Below are 17,392 nucleotides of genomic sequence, written 5' to 3' on the forward strand. Positions count from 1 at the left end.
AGAGAGAATGTGTGTGAGAGAGAGCCAGAGGGTAGAGATAACGAGAGAACATAGAGAGAGAGCCAGAGGGAGAGAGAATGTGAGAGAGAGAGAGCCTGAGGGTAGAGAGAGAACGAGAGAACATAGAGAGAGAGCCAGAGAGAGAGAATGTGTGAGAGAGAGCCTGAGGGTAGAGAGAGAACGAGAGAACATAGAGAGAGAGCCAGGGAGAGAGAATGCGTGTGAGAGCGAGAGCGAGAGACAGAAAGAGAGAGAGAGAGAGAACGAGAGAGACGGAGAGAGAGAGAGCCAGACGGAGAGAGACTGAGAGAGAACGCGAGAGAGAGTGCCAGGGGGAGAGAGAATGTGTGTGTGAGAGAGAGCCAGAGGGTAGAGAGAGAGAGAGATAACGAGAGATAGATAGAGATAGAGAGAGAGAGACAGATAGAGACTGAGAGAGCCAGAGGGAGAGAGAATGTGAGAGAGAGCTAGAGCGAGAGCGAGAGAGAGAAAGAGAGTGAGAGCCACAGAGAGAGAGAGAGATAAAACGAGAGAGAGCCAGAGCGGGAGAGAGAACAAGAGCGAGAGAGAGAGCCAGAGAGATAGAGAGAGACTGAGATGAGCCAAAGGGATAGAGAGAGATAGCGAGTTAGAGAGATAGATAGATAGATTGATAGATTGATAGATAGATAGAGAGAGAGTCAGAGGGATAGAAAGCAGAGAGACAGACAGAGAACGAGAGAGAGAGAGACAGAAAAAGAGAGAGAGAGAAGAGAGAGAGAGAGAGAGCAAGTGAGAGAGAACAAGAGAGAGATAGAGCCAGAGAGAGAGACAGAGAACGCCAGAGAGAGAGCGAGAGAGAACAAGAGAGAGAGAGAGAGCAAGGGCGAGAGAACAAGAGAGAGAGAGAGAGAGAGAAAGAGGGTGTTCTCTTTTTTGTGGAATGCTTGATTTCGTTCGATCCATTTCGGTATGTTTGGATCGAATCTCATTCTGATCGATTTCGATCACGATTCGATCCCTACGAACCAGTTCAGTCTCATCCGTCCGTCCAAAGCGTCATCCGTCCAAGAAACGAAAGTTCATACCGATAGGCAAATAATTCAAGATTACAATATCAAAAATTTTAACTGTTGACAAGTCATCGCAAGTACCAATTACTTTGGTGATTGGTACTTAAAAGGGATATCAATGTGATTAAAAGCTAGGATAAAGATCATTCTAGAGGGAGAAAATGATGCTCGAGGAACTATAATTGGAACAATCAGTTATAAATTAATACCAAATCCTCAAAATTTTGTGAGTTTAGATATGAATCATTTTTTTGGTTTAGACCCTTTAACTCAAGTTTTTGATCAAAATATGCAGAAGAAAATAAGGAAGTAGTTTATACGGAGAAACTGACTAACCAACTCATTTTACACCATGATGTGGAGCATCTTGTTCCTCATTTTTCTGGAATTAACCACTTAAAAAAATCACATATAACCACACAACTGCACTGCCGGAAGATCTGCACGGTGTCCAGGGCTGATGATCCATGAATTGCATGGAGTTTGGTTGGAAAGTTTGACCCTTTATGTGAAATGATGGCAAAACAGAGCACAAAAAAACCATTCCAATGAAGAATTTATTTCTCAAGTTAGTACAGACAGAAACACAGATAGTTTAACATTTTCATGTTATTTTATATCAAAAAGTATTTCCAGGCTGAATTCGATTCCAATGCACTAAAAAATGAGGAAAACAATAGACAATTTCATGAAGGTGATTTCCCAATGATGTTGGTTATCGGTATCTTAAAGTTAATAAAATTTTGCGATGAAGATATTTTTTCATATGCATTAGTATTTTTTATTTACTAATTAAGTTTAACCCTATCTTGGGAATATGGATTGACTATTGATCCTTTATTGACATCTGTTATTGTCACCCGTAATATCTATCATGAAAAAAATGATATCAATAATAATTATGATACCAAAAACCATTCTGATAATGGACATAGTTATTGTGCAAGACAACCTTATAGTTATTACGTATGATAATGGTGTACTTCTATCTTGGTGAATCATTGGAGAAGGATATCTTAAAACTTGTGGCCTGAATTCTCTTACAAATATGTCTTATTATTTATAGAATTATAATTTTAGAATTGTAATGAGTTTATGAAAAAGAAAAGAGGAGAGACAGGTAAAGTTCTTGTTTCCTAGTTTTTTAAAAGAAATGGAAAGAGATTTCTCTACTCATGATCGTCAAATAGAAAATAATCAAGGACCTATATCAAATTGATTGTAATCTGTCCCACAATATATCCACTAATATCTTATTCACTGCTATTTAAAAATTAAGAACAATAGTGACTGCTTAATTAAGGAAAACCAAAAAAATACTGAACTTAATATTAGATTCCGACTTAGTTGCTTAAACCCTTGGTGGAATAGAATTTTCTTCTCTAAACCAGCCGTATGTTGAGAATGAGATTAAAAATGTATTTCACAATGAATTATATATTTAACTATTCATGAATTGGAATGATATTAAACTAGCCCTGTTATTGGAATTATGTTGTCCAATTATTTTGGGGGAAATCATCAATTATTATTGTTTAAGTATCAAACATAGAAATATTCTAATATTTTGAAAATAATAATAAATGATAGTTTTTCAAGTAGAGGTATTTCCCTTCATGATTTGGCCTGTATGTCACTGGTTGAATAAATGAATGTTTTAATTTAAAAAATTACGATTTAATTTTACAGAAAAAAGATTTAAATAAATCATATGAAATGTATTATATAAAATTTGGTGTTTGGTGATGAAAATTTACCCTGGGTGACATAATAAAAATTATCTTTTCAACCATCATTTGAGATCTTTTTCTTGCTTGCTTAACATGGTAACATCTTTTCTAGACTTGACTGAAATAATGAATTTTTCCTCAAAGGTAGGAACTGTAATCCCACTTAACAACAGGTAATAATAAATTATATTATAGATAAATCTAATAGAATAGGACTAACATGTTGACCCCCTATTTTTCCATGTATTATGTACTATCCAGCTCTGAAGGTAGGGTAACCACCATTTTATACAAAAAAGACTGAATATCTTCATGTAACTAAACTTTTTGCACATCTTTCTAAATTGATTAATCAAAACTACAGCCAACTGAGGAGGGCTCGAATCTCCTTGTTCTGAGGGTGGGAGCTGTCGCCACAGATGAATGCATGTGTTCTTCCCTTGACCACCACCCAGCTCATCCCTGGCATCTTCCCCTTGCACCCTCCCCTCTCCTCCCCTCTCAGCCTCCTCAGCCGGATCTTCGTTGGCACATTGTTTGGATCAAGCTTAAGCACTCGGCGTGCCGCCCGCTCTGCCACCGCCGCCGCATCCTCCCGGCAGGCTGCCACCAGCGCCGCCCACGCCGCCACTGCAGGCTCCCCCGGCAGCCGCAACAGCAGCTCCTCCGCTTCCACCGCCAGCCCCCCCTGGCCCAGTGCATGGGCCATGCAGGCATAGTGCTCTGCCCCCGGCGCCGCCATGGAACCGATAATCTCACCCCCGAGTTGCACCATCCCTACGTGAGTGCATGCCTGGAGAGCCCCCAGGAAGGAGACGTCATCCGGCTGCATGGGCATGTCCCGGAACAACTCCAGAGCTTCAAGGGCCTGGCCATGGTGGGACAGCCCCACAATTGCTGCATTCCAAGAGACGATGTCTTTGGTGGGGATAATGGAGAAGGCGTGGATGGCGGCAGCGGTGTCGCCGCTCTTGGCGTACATGGCGACGAGAGCGTTCCCTGCAACAGTGTCCAGCTTTGGCCGGGTTTTCTCTGCCAGCCCATGCAGCTGCCGCCCCATGTCCAAGCACGCCGCCGAGCCAGCGCCGCCGAGGAGCGCCGCCAGGGTCCGGTCCAACGGCAGCACTCCCGCCGCCATCATCTCCGAGAACAGGCCCATGGCGTCCTCGACGCGCTCGTTCTGCACCAGCCCGGAGATGGCCGCCGTCCACGAGACCGGGTCGCTGCCGCCGGTGCGGCGAAAGAGCTCGAGCGCCGCCGCAACCTCGCCGGCGTCAAAGTACCCAGAGACCATGGTGGTGGCAGTGATCTGGTCAGGGAGCGGCGTCGCATCAAACCAGGCGCGTGCCTCGCCGAGCCTCCCGGACCGGGAGCAGCCGAATATCATTGAATTCCAGCAGGCCGTGTGGCAGAAGGTTGGAGGAAAGCGGCAGAACAGCCACGCCGCCCAGTCAACAGCGCCGAGCCGGGCGTAGGCCTGAATTAAGCATCCACTCAGCCTCCTCCTCGAGAGGTCGTCGGCGGCTTCGGCCATGGCACCGCGCACTGCTGCCTGGGCATGAACCTGACGGCAGAGCCGGAGGAGCCGGAGGCCGAGGCAGGCGTGGACCGCTGCCGCCATGGCCGCGACACCAGGCGGCGAGCGGCGGTGGCGGGTCATCTCAATGAAGAGCCGAAGGGCCTCGGCGTGGCGGCGGTGGCGCGATAACCCTTCGATCATAGTCGTCCAGGATACAACGTTTCTGTCTGGCAGTTCGTCGAACAGGTGGCGGGCATGGTGGAAAAGGCCGGCGTGGGAGTAAGCAGAGATCATGGCGTTCCAGGTGGGGGTGGTTCTGAAGGGCATGGAGTCGAAGATAACGCGGGCTTCGGCGAGATGGCCTTTCTGGGCGAGTTGGCAGAGGAGGGAGGTCTGTCGGACGACGTTGGGAGGAGGGCTGCCGTGGTTGAGTCGCCGGAAAAGCTGGGAAGGAACGCCATGGAAGAAGGTGAAGGAAAGGAGAAGGGTAGAAGGGCGGCCTGCTTGGAGCCTCTGGAAGAGCTGCAGACCGTCGCCATGGAAGAAGGAGAGGGAAAGGAGAAGGGTGCAATGGCGAAGGTGCATAGAACGGAAGAAAGAATTCCCATGGAAGAAGACCCACGATCGCCCTTTGCCTGTCTTTCGTTGTGGTACTCATATCTATCATATTTATGTTTTTCTTAAAGTTGGTTTTCTATTGATATGACCAACCAAGTGTATTGCTTGGATTTCTGGTATACACAGTTTGATGACTAGAGATATGAATTAAGCCTCTTCAATGCTTGAAATTCTGGTACAGAAAGTAAGGTAACTAGAGATATGAATTAAGTCTCCTCAATGCTTGGATTTCTGGTACAGAGAGTTAGGTGGCTAGAGATATGAATTTAGCCTCTTCAATGCTTCAGCTTAATGCATGTGGGTATGGGCAAACATTAGAATTCTATAGCTGACCTCAAGGTTGTCAATGGCTTCTTCTACTTATGCTTTGGGTTGTCCCCCATTGCTCTGTAGCTGATCGATCATTTCCTCATGCGTAGTTATACGTTTATGAGTTTCTCAGAGTCTGGCAAATTCTCATGCGTGGTTTGGTGAGTTGGCTTTGCTGGCGAGTACATGGTCTTGAAATTCTCCCTGCTCCTTAAGTTTGCACCTGGCATTTATATCACAATTGGCTGAAAACTTAAGGAGTGCAGCTATCTCAAGGTTTCCCTTGGATCTGGAGGGGTTAAAACATAGAAATTGAAAGCAAAGACGATAAATAAGACCATAATATTTGTATGTATGTTTGTTTTTTCTTTTAAAAATATGAAAGACGTACATGTATGTTGTAATTAGCACATTTAATTGAAGATATCCCTGTCATACTTACATCTATTGAAAGAAGACTATTAAGGGCTAGACCAAATCATTGATGAAATTTCTGAACATTGCATTCTTTAATGTATGAAAAATTGAGTGCCAGATTACCACTCACTGTGTACTCCTGTTCCTCTATATTTTGTTCCAGAGCATGGGGTGTTTGTGAAGGTAGAATCAACTATCTACATGATCTCACATACCAGACTAAAATACTGTACAAGGTCTCCCATGGTGTCTATGAATATTCCCCAATAATCTCGCTTCTTCTTCTTCCAATCCTTGACCTGCAAGCTTATAAGGGCTAACTTCATGTATTTTGTGGATCTAAGCATATTAGTGAATGACAGTGCCCATGTAAGGGATTAAACTTTGATTTACCATTAATATATTATTATTTTTTATATTTAGTGCATAGGTCATCAAAATAGGATTTTAAGAAGAACTATGATTGAGCTACTATTAATTCTTTCAACAAAAAAAAAGATTTACATCGTGGGAAGTTTGCAAGTCAATCATCTTCTACATTTATGTCTGCTACATTTATTGATCAATACCTTGATAACTTTTATGTATGGTAGGCCCAATTTGTTGGTCTGATAATGCACTTTGGCCATGCATTTCCTGTATGCAGCCCTGCAAATTACTTGTTTTTCTTCTCGGTTAATTGCATGGCTAGAGAGCTCATCAGCAAAAGGGTTATCTTCTTTGTACATATGTTTGATGTGAAAAATCATATTAAGATATGGATGAATTTTCTCCCACCAAGATTTTAGTTCCCCAATATTTTGCAAGATCACTTTTTGATGATGTGATATAATCCATTTCAGCACCAGACTGAATTCCCAACTGATTATGTAATTTCATTCCATATTATAAAATCAAGGATTATGTTTCCATATTACTCCTCTTACTAATACTATCATTAATTTATTACTATCCCTCATATTGCCTCTTATGGCTGCTTTACCCTGATTACCTTTGGAGGCTCCATCTACATTGAATTTATACATTGGCGCACACAGTGCCATTCATTGTATCACTTATTAGACTTGATTTTAGGAATACTTGCATAAGCTAATGGTTTTTTAAGGATTCTGCATGTCTCATTATATGAGCTAATTGGTCTAAGTTATTAAAAAGGACAGGGGCATTTGAGCTTTAGGAATCAATTTAATAAACATATATTCCCTTGATCTAGGTAATTGTTTTGCATAAATAATGTCTGAATCACCATGCAGACATCATGTCCTATGACCATCCCACCCAGGGTAATATCAGGATTCAACATATTTAATATGGTTTCAGTTTCTAGGATATCTGATGTAAGAAGGTATCATCAATTCGAGACAATATAGCATATCATCACCAGTAATGGTTTGAGACATAATATCTAAGAATGCATCATCAATTTGAGTAGGTTGAGATGTAAGAAGGTTCTTATCAGAGTATACCGCTACGTTTTATATTCTTTCAAGGTTAACCTAAATATTTGGGTGAAATAATATATTTTAATGCATCTATTAACTATTGAATGAAAATAGTTAGTATTTTTACATCATTATTTCTTCTAGGTCTTTTTTACTTTCGTTGAAAAAAAACATTTCAAAATTTCCTCTCTTATCTACAAGTCATTTTTTAGTTTCTTTCATAAGGAATTTTATGTTGATCCCAGGTATTTTGTAGCTCCACTTCTAAGTTAATAAATTTTAACTTTCAGTTTTTCTTTCTCTATCCATGTTGCCAAAGGAAGTTTTGTTCCAGTGTTTTAGTATCACCCTTATGTTTTTTGATTTGGTGCTTAGATTAGGCATAGTATCTGAATGGCCTACCCAATTCCAAATATTTTCAAAGTTCTAGAAATTTGGACAAGTCATCTAGGTGACCTCAAAATGGAAGAGAGGTTTTCGTGGCCTTGTGGGGGCCTGTAGGCAATGGGGTTTGATCCAAAAGCCTTGTAGGGAGATGCATAATTTCCATTGGTGGAAGGGTTTTTGTATGAAGGCTCAACAATATATGATACAGTCTGTAATTGACCCCACATTGGAATTGGTGTCCATCACATCACAATAAATTATTACCCTCATGTGGGGGTTTGAAGAGATCTAACAACATGATGGTATCCTTAAAATCCTCCATATTCCCTGCGTTTGGATGATATATTCCTTTTTTCCTGATAATTTCTAAGTACTTTAAAATCTCCTCCAATAATCCAAGGTACTACGATACTACTAAATTTATGTATAAGCTTTCCCTAAGCGTTTTCCTCTGTTCACCATGATAGGAGGCATGAATGAATGTCATTGGTATCATTAACCTTCACAGTGTGGTTACATTTATCTATGATCTGTGATGTGATATCGTTATTCCATAATAACCATATCTTTCTTTGTAGCTGGGCCCAAAATCCAGGATTACCTCTCTTTAATTTATACATGCTAACACCAAAGCTATTAACGAGATGCTCTATAATACCTGTACTTTTAAGGTTATAAGACATAAATCATTTGTTTAATCCTAAAACTGATATCTATAGCCTGATAATTCCATACCAACACAATCGTGATATACCTGTAGTCTGACATAGCCACGTCTGCTCTAAGGACCTTCAAGAGTTCTGTTTGGGCAGGGACAACTTTTCTTTCCCTGTGGTAATGTTTGCCAGATACGCCTCTATCAATTTATCTCTGTTCCAAGATATTATTTTATAAATTAGAATATATAATAATGTTGTCAATGTCACTTAAGGAATTAGATGGTTTGGTTGTAAGACACTTGTGTCCATGGTCACAGTTTTAGCAGTAGTTGCATTGCCATCCTCCAGATCAAAGACTTTATCTTCTGATTGCATATTTAGAGTATGAAACTTTTTTTCCCTTCAAAATCATATCTAGGATATGATTTTAAGTTTTGTTGTTCACTCACAGTTTGAGCTATAACTGCTGCTCTCCTAGGCACTGCACACAGATTTTTTTATTTCCAATGGAACTTAGGTTTATTTAATACCATCCATTGATACCTTGGTGTAGCTTGAAAGATGAATATTGTTTTATATTTATGCAAATGCATGCCTTCATTGTAACTGATCTGATGTTGTTTCAAGTATTTTTGTTGTTTTCTGCTATTCTACATGGTGTGGCGTACAACTAGATAACATTGCAGTATGACAAATAATGTTCCACTATTACACTTCTTGATAATTTGTAAATATCCATTCTGTATGATGACAACATCCAGTATTTTTGTGAATATATAGAAATGTATGTATGTATGTATGTATGTATGTATGTATGTTTGTTTGTTTTTTTTGTTTTGTTTGTTTGTTTGTGTGGGTGTATGTATGCATGTGTGTATGTATGTGTATGTATGTGTGTCTGTGTAGGTGTGTGTGTGTGGGTGTATGTATGTGTGGGTGTATGTATGTGTGGATGTATGTGTGTGTGGATCTCTCTGTGTGTGTGGTTGTATGTGTGTGTGATGTGTGTAGATGTGCGTGTGTGTGGATGTATGTGTGTGTAGATGTGCGCGCGAGAGTCTCGAATGACTTAGGGTATGGTTTATTGTCAAACCCTAATCCGTCATTCGATTAGTACTGATGCATAGAGGGGATCATTGGAGAATGCCATCACCAATATCCACATTACCCTGGATAGGAATTTTTCTGCATCATCTTCCTCGAATCAATCTCCTCTTATACCGAGGGTGGATGATCCCATCTTGACCGCTCAATCATCTCTGTAAGTTTCTTACTACATGCGATCTATAACTTATTTGAATCCCATGATTAGAGGCTCGTAAGTCATAGTCAAAACATAATCATCCACTCACGAGATGTCCTTGGTGTCTCAGGTCAGTGGATCACTTATACAACTGTGACTTGAATCAGCTTGATTGACATTAAGGTATAATACCATTCAGGGATTCATACGGATCAATTTAGTGAACTCTTTCTCCAAAGAGCACCCACTATCTGTCCTTAGTGTCGCCACACTAATAACCACAAGATCAACTATACTTTTTGTATAAGTAGGATTAGCTAGTGCTATTCTATTTGGATAATTCGATGACCGTCTCGACTATCCATCGAATAGGAATATTTAGAATACATGTTTAAAAAGTAGTGATCACACTATTATGATCTCATCATAATTCACTAAGTCATTGCACGTATTCATGGACTTCATTATAAACATCACAACTGAATAATAATGAACACAAATATTTTATTTAATGAACTTAAATAAACATGGTAGTGTAATTGGCTTGATGACCACATAATATCCATCAATCTCCCACTTAGACTAAGGCCAATCATCCTTGTTCAACAATCCCATTGTTTGACAATGACGATCAAAAACTTTATGAGCTAGTGGCTTAGTTAGTGGGTCTGCTATGTTGTCGATTGATGGAACCCTTTCCATTACAATATCTCCTCGTGCAATGATCTCCCCAATCAAGTGAAATTACCTCAGAATGTGTTTTGATTTCTGATGAGATTGTGGCTCTTTCACTTGTGCTATTGCACCATTGTTGTCACACAACAATGGAATAGGTTTTGAGATGGAAGGAACAACGCCAAGTTCCGTTATGAATTTCTTCAACCAAACTACTTCCTTGGCGGCCTCGGCTGCTGCTATGTATTCAGCTTTTGTTGTCGATTCTATGGTACTACTCTGCCTAGAACTCTTCCAAGATATCATGCCTCTGTTCAGTGTGAACAAGAATCCAGATGTAGATCTAATATCGTCTAGATTCGACTGGAAACTTGAGTCAGTGTAACCCTAGAGCTTCAGCTCCTCTCCTCCATAAATCAGAAATAAATCCTTAGTCCTTCTCAAGTACTTAAGGATGCATTTCACTTCTACCCAATATTCCTCTCCTCGGTCTGCCTGAAATCTGCTCGTAACACTTAGAGCAAAGGCAACATAAGGCCTGGTACATAGCATCACGTACATGATGGATCCAATAGCTGAAGCATATGGAACTTTAGACATCATCGCTCTATCTTCAGGAGTCTTAGGTGGGTGCTCCTTAGATATTTGAACTCCATGTCTCATCGGTATGAGATATCTCTTACAGTTCTCCATGCCAAACCTTTTGACAATGGTGTCTATGTATATAGATTGGGACAATCGTGGCAACCTCCTCGATCTATCTCTATAGTTACGTATTCCCAATACGTAGGTCGCCTCTCCCAAATATTTCATGGAGAAGTTCTTGGATAGTGATGGGAGACCATCGCGACGACGCCGACACCGACACCGGACACGTTCGACCTCTCCGAGCCGCTCGTGCCGACGTACGTGACCCCGAATTCAAGTACTCCAAGTAAGTTTCGTTTCTTCGTCATTTGCCTCATTGTAATATCGGATCGGGTCGTGTGTTGGACCGATTCTGTTTTTATGTTTCGTTCTCTCTTCTGAAATTACGTGTAAAGAGGAGGGCCACGTCACGCGACGGACCCCTCCTCTATGCTTAGCTTCTTGGCACCCTTTCCTTCCCCAACCCCCCCACCCACCCCCCCCCATATAAGGGGAAGGCATGCCCAAGAGCAAAGAGGAGAGTCTTTTGATAAAACCAACCATTTGCACTGTTTCATTTTCCTTCAGTCTTTTCTTTGAGTTAAAAATAGAAGTCTATCATCTTCAACCTCTCGCTCAGCTAGCTAGCAGGAGACCGTTCGTCTTCCTTCCCCTCCCGGCCATCCCTGTGAGCTCGGCTATTGCAGATTACCGCCGGCGAAGAAGCGCCAGACCTCTGGGCTGACACAGCCACCCTGTGGAGACGGCCTCGCCCTTCTACGCCCGTTACACCGGCAGACCCCGTCCCTTCCCAGGACCGCCTGGAGCATCGTCCATTGGTCGATCCCGACGCAGGTCGTCCTGATCGCTGCTCACCGCCGTGATCGGCCCGTCCTCTTTGCGCGCCTGAGCGCATCCGCGCGCAGACGACACGGCCACCGCGCCCCCGCCACCGCAGCCGTGCGCCCGGGCACCGTGTGCCCAAAGCTACGCGCCCGCGCACGCCCCCACGGGCGCCCGCCGCAATTGCCTTCATCTCCGAGCTCAAAGGGCGACCCCCCCTATTGCCGCGCCCGCGCTCGCCCCTGCGGCCGCCCCGTAGCATTCGCCTGCACCTGCGTGGTCGAGGTTGACTACGCCGTGACAGATCTCATCATCGCTGGTCAACCACACCTAGTCGTTTACCAATCACCCGGCCTTGCGGAAACTTCTTCGGGCGCGACTATTGATTGGCTCGTGTATTCGACCCCGGCATTCGCTCGGCTGTTCGGCGTTGACGGAGCGTGACCAGGTTCCTCCTCTCTCCTTCCCCTCTTGACAGTATTATTATTTTCTTCAGTGCCGTCTTTCGTCTATCGATTTCCGCTGCCGCTTGTTGTTGTTAATGTCGGTTAGGTTAGCCACCACTGTCGAGGGTAGGCTCTTCTTTGAGATTGATGACCCGATCATTGCCGTCGAGGGTGAACTCCGCTGGGCCGTCAAACGCCCCTCTCGTTGTGCTCGATCGTGAGGTTCTGCGGGTCACTTGGAGTCGACCCGGACCTGTTCGTCTCTCTTAGGATTTACTGTACCCATCGCCCCATCGTCGGACCGTCCTCGTCGCTCTTGAGACTTTTTTTTAAAAAAAGGTGCATTCATCATCATAATCGAATACTCATCATGTGTCGTTGTGACGTAATACGAACCGTCGATCCCGGTCGTTATCGTGTTACATCAGATAGCCATGCCTTTACTGATGACAACATTCCTACATCAGTCCCAATGAGTATAATATCATCCACATATAAAATCACGAAAGTGATTGCGCTCCCATTGGTTTTCTTGTCTACACATAGTTCATCTTCATTCTTAATGAAGTCATAAGATCTGATAGCCTCATCAAATCTGAGATTCCAGCTCTTCGAATCTGCAACTTGCACACCTTATTTGGAAATTCCTTGGATTCATAACCCTCGGGTTGTATCATATACACCACTTCCTCAAGGTTTCCATTGAGGAAAGCGGTCTTGACATCCATTTGCCAGATTTCATAGTCGTGGTGTGCAGCTATGGTGAGAAGAATTATGATTTGATTTTATCATGACAACTGGCAAAAATGTTTCGTCATAGTCAACTCCTTGCCTTTGACAATAACCTTTTGCAATAAGTCTTGACTTGTATGCGTCAACTTGTCCATCTACACCGATCTTTTTCTTAAAGATCCACTTACACCCGATAGGTACTATACCTTCGGGAGGATCAACCAAGTACCATGCTTGATTTTGGTGCATGGAGCGGACTTCAGAATCCATATTCTTCTCGCCATTTCTGTGAATCAGATCTCGATCTGCCTCGTCGTATGTCAAAGGATCATCATCCTTAAGATGTAGTGTGTGGACTTCACCTGATGCAATATGTCCGATATAGCGATCAGGTTGTCTCAATACTCTTCCTGACCTATGTGGATCTAGTGTATTTTCCTAAACATGGTCATGAACTGAGCACTCATCTGATGAGCTAGTATTTGTGTCTTGATTTGGAATTTCTTCCAAAACTACTCCCTCTATCTTCTCTTAGAAGATATTCATCCTCTAGGAAGACGGATACTATTTTACTAATTTTATCTTTATTATACTATAAATTCCCCTTTCATGCATCATTTTATTAATTTTAAAATGTGCACATCTTAGAGTCATTTTATACATCACTTTAGTAGTTTTATACATCATTTTATACATTATTCTTGAAAAGCTTAAACATGACCATTTCTTTGCACTACTATTCTATATAGTGTTTGAAGGCCATTTTTATCTTATTTAGAAAATATTTTGGAATTATTGTATACAATGGCTTTAGGCTTAAAATGGATCAAATAAAAAAAGAGAGAAAAGAAGAACAAACCAAGAAAAGGGATTTTTAGTGGCCAACTGAAGGAGGGAGTAGTGCAGCACTCAAGCCAGCCACTAGCTAGTGAGCGCACAACACTCAAGCTGGCCAGTAGCCGGCCAGAACCACCACACGAGGAGCCCCCGATTGCTGGGACATAGAGACCCACGTAATGCCATGCAAATGCCCGTAGAGGGCCATGCAACGGCCTTCCGAGAGCCGTTGGATCAAATCTGACCCCTTTGAGTGTTGAGAGAACCTCTCTTGACCCCTTTCCTAAAGGCTAATAAAGGCTTTCTTATCATAGGAGGGAAGACGATGGCAAAGATTCCTTTCCAGAGTTTGGAGCACTCGGTGACGTTGTGACAGAACCATGGTTGTGCAGACAACTCAGGAAGGCTTCAGGGAAGAGTGAGGAAGTGAGGACTCTACGCCAGCAAGGAAGAAAGGATGGGGGGAAGCAACACACTGAAGGTAGGGGGTGGCGATTGGCATCCTGACCCCATTCCTCGATTCAGGGCAGATCCAGTAAATTTTAGCTTGAAGTAGTTGCATTTCAGTAGAATAACATTATAGATTAGATTCAAATTAGTTTAATCTCTTATCCAGTTCAATTTCTTGAGATTCAATAACACAATTTCATTGAGGCATTTCATTGAATACTTGCTATGGATTTCAAGATATCAATTGAATTTTCTAAGTCCCTACTGATTTTACCTTATAAAAATTGTAAAAAAACAAATACATAATAAACTTACTTCTGTCTTGCAACCTCTTTGATGCATTCTGTCGAACACCTGCAAGGTGTTGACAAAACCCCCCAAATTTCTTGTGATTTCCTCTATTATAAAACCAAAAAAATTTCTTAATTATATTCCTATAAAGACTATATTACTATCTACCTAGGATAATTATAAGTATTAGAAATCCTATAAAAACCGTAATATTCATCTACTTGGTATTCACTACCTCTCTATCTTTTCTTTCTCCTACAATCTAATTAATTCCTTAGTTCTCTTCTGAATTAGATACCTCTTTCATTTCAATCTCCTACTATTGTTCTTCCTATTTCACTGAAGTTATTTTAAAATCAAACAAAAAAATTAATTCCTCTGTCTATCTAGTTAACTCTTCTATCTTAGATATGCTTCTTACTTATATACTTAATTCTATTACTAATTAAATAATGCATATAATTCTACTCATGTTTTTATTATTAAAATGTAAGCATACATATTCATCTTTTCATCTCATCCAATCCATCACTCAACTTATAATACTCACTTTGTTCTATCTTGACAATACTTCTTCTCTCTTTTCTATTCTACTTCCTACCTCTTACTAAACTAAATACATCCGTAAACTAACTACTTACATCTTATTATTATAACATGTTATTCCCTCTATAACTAAAATCTTAATATCATTATCCTTAATATCATAACCTCCAACCTCCAACCTCCTATTCACTACCTATACTAATATCATCCTTAACTTTAACACTATTAAATCATCTTAATATCCTACTCTCTTATTATATTTAATATCTATAAATAATATCTCTCTTATCTAGTCTCTTATCAGCTTAATATTTCCTCCACTTACTAATTAATCATCACTTACTATATTCACTTATCCTTGTCATCCTTATTAATTCTTCTTAAATATGACTATATTATTAAATTCACCTCTAAAGGCCAGTCCCGGTGGAGACGACTTCACTCCCACTATACATTCGAGTGAGTTTTCTATCTTTCACCAAATTAATTTTATTTAAGGCAAATTGAAATTACAACGACAGTTCAATTAACTTACGTAATTTGCCTTTGCCAATAACCTTCTAAATGATATCTAAAATAATTGTGCTTAAGCTTTGTTATTTTGATAATCGAATAATTCTAATCTTAAAGTAGGCCTCTAAAACACCCAATTTCCGAAACTGATATAAAAAGAATAAAATAAAACAGTCATAATGTTGGAGTTAATAAACTCAATTTGTCTAAAACAACCCAGATGAAAGCACTGGCCAAGCGGACGTTATCTTGGTTCAGGGCAATCGCACCTTCCTCGCAAGTCCTGCATCCGCGTGACGTGTAACAAATGGCCTACTCCCAGTCTATGGAATTTATATATAAATACTCCAGACTTTGGAGAAAACTCAACACTCAGCAAAGGCCGTGTGACGTCTTGCTTTCTCGCAGATGTCTCCTCCCATTTACCATTCTTCCGCTGCACCAATTTCAGTCGTGAACCCAGAATTCTGTTCCCCAAACTGGGTTGAAATCTTTCTCAAGAACAAGGTCTTCAGCCTCACTGGACACGACTTCACCGTGAAAGACGCAAAGAAGAAGGTACTGTTTCAGGTGAAGAAGGCGTGCTTCAGCCTACGAGATCGAGTAGTACTTCAAGACGCTTCTCGCCGACCCTTAATAACCCTGCGACGAAAGGTAAATACTTGCTTTCCAGGTTAGTTCGTCCTTATAAAATCAAGCAAAAAATTTACCTCCTTCTCAACAACATGTTCACAACACTAGTTTAATTGGACCTCATCCCGTTAATATCTACCCACCTACACATGTTTCCCCCTCTATTCCTTCCACTCCAATAACCAGCTCTGATACCATGAAGAAGGAACTGATGCACTCTAGATAGGGAAGAAGAAGAAGAGGGAGAAGAAGAAAAAGAAAGAAAGAAAGAAAGAAAGAAATAAAGACTCAATAGTACTTCTGAAATCCCGTGTCAAAACAATTACAAAGCGGAGGTATTTATAGGGGAGAGTGAGAGGGAGTAACCGTTATACTTTCCTCATTTCGCCATTTCCTCATTTTGTGATTTTCCTTTTCTTGATTTGTAACCGTTTTCTCTATGCTTTGAGGAGTAAAACTCCTTATTCTTCAACATTCCTAAAGTTTTTATGAACTTGTCTACAGTTATTTACGGCTCGCAGTACGTGGAAAGTCTTCCGGGGGGAGGGGACGGATGACGCAGATCTCCTGTTCATCGCCAAAAGATCTCGCGTGATGCAACTAAAGACTACCCTGCACGTCTTCTTAGCTACTAATACCAAAGCGCTTGTCCCTGATTTCAAGGTCAAGGGGAGTTACTCTGAAAGATCCTGCACCGTTTATCTTGGCGATTCCTCCGTCGTCGTCGCCGAGGTAATATGATTAACTATACACCCATTTTCTTTCATCTCCTTCTTGTTCTTAAATCTTAAATCATTTATACAATCCAACTGAGTTCTCGTTTTTACAGAGGAAGAAGCAGGAAAAGGTGAAAAATAAGGCTCCAGGAAAGGAAAGCTTGAAGGTGACTATTTGCCCAAATGTTGATCAGGCGTTAATCGTAGCACTAATCATCATCCATGATGAAATTAATAAAGAAGGTGAGAGTGGGGAAGCCGCCGCCTCGATAGCAACCAACCTTAGCTCGTGAGGTAGAGTCGCTGTCTAATGGGAGGGGAACGCGTCATCCGGCTTTATGATGTCGTTTATAAATGTTTCAAGTGTATGTAAGGTGAAATCAGATTTTAAAAACAAGGTTTGATATAAATTCTTATAAAACTAATTAAACGGTTCTAAGGCATCGTTTTAGTTCTGGCATTACGTTGTTGGCTCGCTCATGTAAAGTCCAATTATTTTTAACTTTCGTCCAACAAAACTCGATTTTGTACTAATGGGGATTGCTAGGAAATCCGAGAGTTGGTAGCCTAAAGTGTCAGATGAGTTCCAGACTTAACGAAAAAACCCACTACTATTTCGGCTAAATAAACACACTTTCTCAACTTTTAGATCGATTCAAAGAAGCATTTTTAGAAAAAATTAGCACCCATGACGAACTGCCCCCGGA

The 17,392-nt window shown here is 41.2% G+C and overlaps 2 protein-coding genes across 2 annotated transcripts; one reads left to right on the top strand and one right to left on the bottom strand.

Annotated features, from left to right (window-relative positions):
- Nucleotides 1-3,140: 3,140 nt before the first annotated feature.
- On the bottom strand, nt 3,141-4,502 carry LOC144708278 (pentatricopeptide repeat-containing protein At1g32415, mitochondrial-like). The gene has a single exon (XM_078581529.1). The coding sequence runs from the start codon at nt 4,500-4,502 to the stop codon at nt 3,141-3,143; it is 1,362 nt and encodes a 453-aa protein (XP_078437655.1).
- An 11,189-nt stretch (nt 4,503-15,691) lies between these two features.
- Nucleotides 15,692-17,124, top strand: LOC144708887 (protein LURP-one-related 10-like). The gene is made up of 3 exons (XM_078582335.1): nt 15,692-15,990; nt 16,474-16,701; nt 16,799-17,124. Exons 1-3 carry the CDS (start codon nt 15,745-15,747, stop codon nt 16,976-16,978), a joined length of 654 nt encoding a protein of 217 aa, XP_078438461.1. The 5' UTR covers nt 15,692-15,744; the 3' UTR covers nt 16,979-17,124.
- The last annotated feature ends 268 nt before the right edge of the window (nt 17,125-17,392 follow it).

This window comes from Wolffia australiana, chromosome 10, assembly GCF_029677425.1.
Source record: "Wolffia australiana isolate 7733 chromosome 10, ASM2967742v1".
NCBI classification, from domain to species: Eukaryota; Viridiplantae; Streptophyta; class Magnoliopsida; order Alismatales; family Araceae; genus Wolffia; species Wolffia australiana.